At 37.9% G+C, this 7,458-nt stretch overlaps 1 protein-coding gene and 1 pseudogene across 1 annotated transcript; one reads left to right on the forward strand and one right to left on the reverse strand.

Annotated features, from left to right (window-relative positions):
* Nucleotides 1-896: 896 nt before the first annotated feature.
* LOC149160987 (zeatin O-glucosyltransferase-like) lies at nucleotides 897-1,935 on the reverse strand (annotated as a pseudogene).
* Nucleotides 1,936-5,803: 3,868 nt separating this feature from the next.
* Nucleotides 5,804-6,805, forward strand: LOC149160988 (nematode resistance protein-like HSPRO2). Its single transcript, XM_089434748.1, has 3 exons — nucleotides 5,804-5,927; nucleotides 6,102-6,350; nucleotides 6,489-6,805. The coding sequence occupies exons 1-3, from the start codon at nucleotides 5,804-5,806 to the stop codon at nucleotides 6,803-6,805; spliced, it is 690 nt and encodes a 229-aa protein (XP_089290874.1).
* The last annotated feature ends 653 nt before the right edge of the window (nucleotides 6,806-7,458 follow it).

Here is a 7,458-nt window from a genome sequence, read left to right on the forward strand (position 1 = left end):
TTGTTTTTTTTAATAATTCAGGCAATAGCATTAGCATTACTTTACTGAAAAAATATTTACAAGATTAGCTATGCTTACCGACCTACTTCATGAGAAATCAGACCAATAACATAATAATAATACTTTCTTCCCTATAAACAATTTAAACTTTAAATAAAAACTTAAAAAATAAGAAACTTTTTTTTATGGTTTAACTGATAATCAGACCAATAACATAATAATAATACTTTCTTCCCTATAAAGAATTTAAACTTAAATTAAAAACTTGAAAAATAAAAAACTTCTTTTTATGGTTTAACTGATTGCTATCATACCTATTGCTATTTTTATTTACAATTGGAGTAGAGGACAAAAACAGCTAAAGAAAACATTTATTTATATAGAAATTCAAATTGAATGGCATTAGGGAAAGCGTCTTCCTCTTCAGAAGACGTGAACACTTGAGAGGTTTAGAGAAATAATAGATAACTAAATTCAATTTAAGTGTTTTTGAGAGGATTAGAAAAATAAATCGATTTGAATAATTCAAATCAATCCTTGTACTAGTGAAACTAATACAATTCATTTTCACCGCATATTTAATCAAAATCTATAGGATTGAATGAAACCATATTGCTGGGTACGTCGAGGAAGAGATATGCCTTCGAAAAATAGAATTGTGTAGAGGTTAAACGTCAAGAATGATGAACAATAAAATCACATCGTTCTGTAGAATAATGAAATTGAGAAACATAATATCACATTCTTCGGTCATATAATGAAATTGTAAAGCCTCTCTAAGTTGAATTCGCAACCAAAACTTCATTGCAAAATCATCTGGGCATTATGATGCAGGGCCCACATCACAACCTTTACATCAGTAAAATGGGTGAACAATATATGGCCTCCTCCCATTTCATTGTTTTCCCAATTTCTGCACCTGCACGTTGGGCATTTTATTCTAGGGCCTCCGCTCATTTCATTGTGATAACTTCAACACTACACAATTATGTTCCTTTCAAGAACTTCAGACTGATTCGATAAAAGGTGATTAACAAAAGTGTCTAATACTGCTTCAGAAGATGAGGGGCAGCTAGAGCCCAACTTGAGTTTAAGAGACGCTGCTCTTTCTCTCATTTGGACTCCATGCTCGCTATCCATCAACAACGTCACTCCATTGCCAATTTCCTTCCTGCTCATCCGTCCATCCTGGGTTGGCCGGTCGATCATGGCAGCAACCTGGAGGTGATTAACCTGCATTTTGGCATTGTAATGCTGATCTCCTCTGGTGGGCCATGCCAAGATAGGAACGCCCTGGATGATGCTTTCGACAGTGGAATTCCATCCACAGTGCGAGAGAAATCCTCCCGTGGAGGGATGAGAGAGTATGAGCAGCTGAGGCGCCCAACCACGGATTATCAAACCCAATCCCTCGATTCGACCTTCGAAGCCCTCTGGAAGCACGTACTCTCCTCCTCCGCCATTACTAACCTGATGATCATGAGGACGATGATCAGGATGAGGAGGAGGAGGACGGGGATGGTTCTGTAAAACCCAAATGAATGGCTTCTGGGCAGCTTCCAATCCAAGAGCGAGCTTTGTCATCTCTTCATCGGAGGGACAGACTATGCGGCCGAAAGAAACGTAGAGAACTGATACAAGCGCCTTGGAATTCAACCATTCCAGACATCGGTCTTCATCGATATTGCTCTTCCTGTTGCGGATGGCGCTATCATGTGTTATAGCAGTACATGGTTCTGACTGATTCCAGAAAGAGGAGAAGGGCAGAAAAGGTCCTGCTGCCCAGATGGGCTTCTCTATCTCCTTTTCTGTGTATTCGATGAACGGAAACTCCAGCTCCCAGCGTGTGTTGACCAAAATTTCCACGCAGTCCTCGACCCCGTTCATTCACGGCGGGGATTGGGACCTCAAACCAGGAGGAGGAGGCGGAGGCATTCGTTTAGAAACGTTTTGATACTTTCACCACAAACTTCATGAAACGTCAGCGCTGGGCGAATGTAACGCAAAAACCATGGTGGAAACCCAACAATGGTTCTGTCATCAGTTCATTCCAAAAATTTGAGCGCGCATTGAAATTCAAATTTCAAAGTTTGAAGGGTTTTCAAAATTCAATCGTATATGTATCGTATACAAAGGTGCATCCCGCTCAAAACTCAAATCTGAAATTTGAAATAGAGGGACTGTTGCCGCAACAAATATCCAGGCGATGTGCATTAATGGGAGTCAGAGCTACGGAGCTACCCGGGAACATTGCCTGGGGCGTCGATGGGCAGTCGGAGAGGGATGCCGGAGACGGATACAGTTAATGATGCATGGTCGATGGGGCATGGTCGATGATGCTGTATGGGGGCTATCAGAGGGGTACCTCCATAGCATTAACTTTGCTATGGAGGTGGAAATAGGACTCGCCCTTATTCATGCTGATCTTAAAATAACCACCAACACACGTTGCTTCTCCGCATATTGTTCCCCTGCGTGGTGGAGAGAGAATTCCCGAATTGTTCAGGTGGAGAAGGAGAAGAATTCCCGAATTGTTCAGGTGGAGAAGGAGAATTCGTTCGAGATCAAGAAAATGGATACCAGACTTTCGATTTCATTCCTGTGCCTGGAGGTTGCTCTGGAAACCTTTCTTTTTCATTTAACCAGAGGTTGTTGCTCCAAATTCACAGGTAAGTTTCTGCCGAAGTATGATTCCTTCAAAATGAAGCCTACCCTGTAGTGACTTGTTTTTAGTCTTTGCCCAGTAATGGTGGCCGCTGTTTCATTTCGATGACCTTTCACATGCATTTTTTTTTTGTCTGGTGGACCTATACCCTGTGCACTGTAATGGTGGCCGCGGTTTCATTTCGATGACCTTTCAGATGCATTTTTCTTTTCTTTGTCTGGTAGACCTGTGTTTCCATCCTCACGAGGACGCTCAAATCCGAGCACTGCATCATTCGTCTAGGTGAGAAAGCCCAGTGTTATAGGAAAATTATTTGGAACCAAAGAAATCAAACAATATTTTATCTTATTGACTAAGAATATCTTCATATCTCTATATGTTTAACAGATACCTTAAAACTGATTTTTACATATACACTTCAAATTTCAGTAGTTAGGGCCCTGTTACTCATGGCGTTACCTTGAGGAAAATTGGTAGAGGAAGATTCCGGAAAAGCAGCTCTCCATCTGTTTGTATTGCTATTTTAATCTCCTTAGCACTCGCTTTTCTGTTTAGAGCCATGCTTGCACGTATTCTTGCCTCTTGCACTGCAGAATATTCATTCAGGAAGTACAGAGATTCAATTATAATTCATATTACTTGTAATTGTGCTTCCTGGTCATGAAATTCAGAAACAAACTCTGTTATATATATATTATGATCTCTGTATAATAAAATGTGGATATATGTATTCTTACAGTCGTTGATGAGACCAAGGCCTTTACTCGGCATATTCTTTGCCTCTTTACTTGCTTCAGGACTCTGTACCTGCAATATCTGTTGATCTGATGAGGACTTCTTGATAGCGCAGGGGGGGTTGACAGCTTCCTTACCTCCTTCCAACTGCTCAGAAACTGCTCGTGGCATGTTAGACTTCTTGCTCGACTCACTGGCTGCCTGCATCTTCAAATGCTCAATATTCAAAAACCCAACTCCAACTTTTTATTCTTCAATCCCAATATATATGTTGATGCCCTTAAAGCTGGTCTAATAGTGCCCAATCCCCATGAAATATCTGTGCCATTACATACAGCTGGTGCAAAGGTAGCTAGAGTAACAAAATAGCACAAGTTGCTCAAAAACTGGGCCTAAGATGTCACGCTGATGGCTCAGAATCTGAGCCTGCCTTTTTTGAAGATGAATTCTTAAATAATTGATAAATTATTCTTATTCTTAAATAATTTAACTAATATTCATCTTCAAAAAAAGCAGGCTCAGATTCTGAGCCATCAGCTTGATAGTGTCTTTATCATGGTTTCTGTTATCTTATTTCCAGTTTTGAGCCATCAGCTTGACAATGTCTTTATCATGGTTTCTGTTATCTTATTTCCAGTTTTTTTTGTGGCAGGCTATTTTGGTCAACATGGTAGTTATAGGCTGGTGTTATATGATTTTTCTGTGGTTAATCGCTGCAAGTTGCAAAGCAAATATTACCATCTCTGGAGTCAAAGTTAGCGGCATCAATCAAAACCATTTTCTGTTGAATTTCGATTGTCTTATTTAAATGTTTAGTTGCGGAGAGCGTTTTAGATTCCCAGACAGTGATTATAGCTCGAAAGTACACTACAGTCGAGGACTTGAACGAAATACCATGGCTAGTGCATTATGGTTTCATTCCAAAATTGACAAACGTTTTTGGTTTCATTTCAAAAGTAACAAACATCCTTAAATCAATTGCCTACTTTTAAGAATTCAACGATATGGATGGATGATTTTAAGAATTCAGTGATCAGGGGTCACTGAGAAAATGTAGGAATTCAAGTATCATGTGTTAATTATTTTGGATTACTAGTTACAAATTAAATGCTTTTTTGAATATTCAAATGTATAATAAATACACATTTAAGTAAATTGAATTAAAATATTAAATTATAAACAATTAAACAATTTTTGTTTTAATGATGAATCATATATGTTGGTTTCAAAACCAATGGTTCCAAACTCATATACAAATAAATTTAGATGTAATATTTGCCTAAAACATGTCTCAAACCATTAAACAAAATATTTATTAGATATATCAAATCTATACTTACTATAAACTCAACTCATATTAACTTTAAATTGAAACATTGCAACTAATTTATGCAACACGAAAAGTTCCCTGGTAGATAAAAGTGGTAGGCATTTTGCTTCCCTGCGTAATCATGGAATTTCCCTCATTTGCATTATCTTACCCTCTGCTGTTGATATAGTATAGTGCCTCTCAAATTTCAATTCTTAGCATGTTATTTTCTTCATTACATCAACATATTACTTTAAAATAAATAATAGTTTGACTTATTCAATTTTTTTAATAGTAGTCATTCTTGTTATTATCACTCTTTTTTTGTACACTTTCTTCATTTACCATTTTCACAATAAGTATTACATACATTTATTTATTAAGTAACACATTCTCAACACATTGTTTGTGTGTTCATCTTGATATTTTGTACGCAACAGTTCATTCCATTCAATTATTTAACCAAATCTTGGTTTGTATCCATAAAAATTGCATTTGAAGTATTAATCTAGGGTAACATTGATTTAGTGACTTGTCCATGTCAACAAGCATAGGTAACACTTATGCTAATATGCTATTCGTATTCTCTTTTCTTCAACTTTAAGTTTCTCAGCACATTATTTGTGGAGTCATCTTGATATGGTATTTGTACACAATAGTTCATTCCATTCAATTATTTAACCAAATCTTGGTTTGTATCCATAAAATTTGCATTTAAGGTATTAATTTGGGGTAACATTGATTTAGTGACTTGTCCATGTCAACAAGTATAGGTAACACCTCTGCTAATATGTTATTCATATTCTCTTTAAGTTTTGCTAAAAGTGATTGTCATATCCCTAGGTTACCTTATTCGGCTATTTGTTCATTTCTAATCATCATTTTGAATTCGCCACCTATTTGTCAAGGCATATTAAGAAAATGGAATCTTATATATATTTAATATACCCATTAGTTGAGGTGTGTATTTCAAACACATATATGCATGTATATATATTATTATGTTGTCCTTTTTAGATTATGGTATATGGAGAGCATCGGTGTCTTTACTCTCCTGGTTTTGTTTGCAGGGAAAAAATATGTCCTGTAAATAAATGGCATCCTATTTTGCCTTTGTTGAAGAGTCCATAGAGCCCTCCCCCATGGAGTGTGTGGGTTATGAGCAGTATGTGCATCTCCTCGAGCTCAGTGCCATGTGGAAATTCAAGGAATGGCCTGGTTGGTCTAGAGAGGGGTTGGTAAAGGCTTCCTTACAGCCATTGGAGATTACTTTTCGGTTTGTTTCGTCTGTCCTTTGTGACACAAGGACTTACATTGACAAAAAGGAATGGAAGAGAAGGCTTGAATCCTTAATTGGTTCTTAGATTGATTTGATTTCAATGATTTGTGAAGATGACAAGCAGGTTCCCGTTGTTTCGTTGTCAGTAAGTAGTGGTGTTCTTGCTATGAAAGTTGTCCATGAGGTATGGCAGAGACCTGGTGCTTTACCTGTGGTTAGCAGAACAAGTGAAGAGAGCTTACTTCCTCGTTTGGGTACATGGAAAAGAGCTGAAGCTATGGTTTCTAGAATATGGCTTGCCATTGAAGGCCATATGCAGAGGACTCCCTTCACTTTAGGTCTCCGGGAACCAAATTTGTCAGGTAAGCCTATTCTTGAATATGATAGAATCTGCAAGCCAAGATATTTGCACTCTTTAAAACAACATAAACAATTCCATAATCCAGAAGATGCCACACTCTACAATGTCCTCTATATCTTTGAGGCCTGGGTATTTGTAGGCCAAGAATTGCTGCACAGAATATACCAAAGAATAGACTTTGGGGATTTCGTAGGAGCATCCGTAGACTGTTGGATGGTTGAAAGGATGTGGAAGATGCTCACAAAAATTGTGAATTTGCTTCTAGTGATGGACCCAGATGATTTCCTTCGCCTTAAACACCAGTTAGAAATTAGCAGCACTAGTACGCCTGCAGGCGCATATTGCCTTCGGTCTGCCCCCCTCAGAGACCTTACAAATGCATGCAAGGAACTAAGGCATATGGTGCCCAAAATCATGGGTGTTGAGGCTGATCCAAAGGGTGGACCAAGGCTCTAGGAGGCACTTATGCATTTGTTTCATTCACATGGACTTCCCTCACATAGCACTTCAGGTGCTTATCATGCTGCAACAATACATGTTCTGTTGGCCTTCCAGGCAATAGAAGCCGCGGTGAAAAGGTTTTTCTTCTCATATTAGCAGCTGGTAGTAGCAGCCATGGGTAGCATTGAAATGAAGGGTCCATCATATCTAGGTGCTTGTGATGCCCTGTGTCAGATATATTTTGAACCACCTTATTTCCCTAGTGTGGATGGTGCAAAGACATTTTTGGGTTACTATTGGCACTAAAATTCTACAACTATGGTGGATGGTACACTGGAAGATCTACAGACAAATCAAGTGAAGTTTACAAGACAAAGAACAGTGCCTTCAGTTTTTCAAAGTATAACCCCAAATTCATACATACACTTCTTACATTGACAGTTTTGAATATTGTACATAGAATTATATTGGATATAGGATTAGACTCATTTTTGTTCATCCCCATCAGTAGGAGCAATCAATAGAACAATGCTAGAAATTTGAACAATTTTTTTTTTCCCTCTCCAACATGGATAGGATACTAAGGATTCATAGTGTGCAATTCCTCCTTCGTTAAATACTGTCAAGAGATTGTCCAAAATTAAAAAGGTAATTATTAAAATTATTAA

Source organism: Pinus tabuliformis, chromosome 5_2 (genome assembly GCF_031772625.1).
Source record: "Pinus tabuliformis cultivar Carrire ecotype Pingquan chromosome 5_2, CPIR1, whole genome shotgun sequence".
In the NCBI taxonomy this organism is placed as follows: domain Eukaryota; kingdom Viridiplantae; phylum Streptophyta; class Pinopsida; order Pinales; family Pinaceae; genus Pinus; species Pinus tabuliformis.

Excerpts from the sequence above, each read along its gene's own strand:
- LOC149160988 (XM_089434748.1), top strand. The coding sequence starts at position 5,804 with ATGGCATCCTATTTTGCCTTTGTTGAAGAGTCCATAGAGCCCTCCCCC. Across the intron at positions 5,928-6,101 it reads GAAATTCAAGGAATGGCCTG|ATGACAAGCAGGTTCCCGTT; the intron begins GTTGGTCTAGAG and ends TGATTTGTGAAG. Across the intron at positions 6,351-6,488 it reads CCGGGAACCAAATTTGTCAG|GCCAAGAATTGCTGCACAGA; the intron begins GTAAGCCTATTC and ends GGGTATTTGTAG.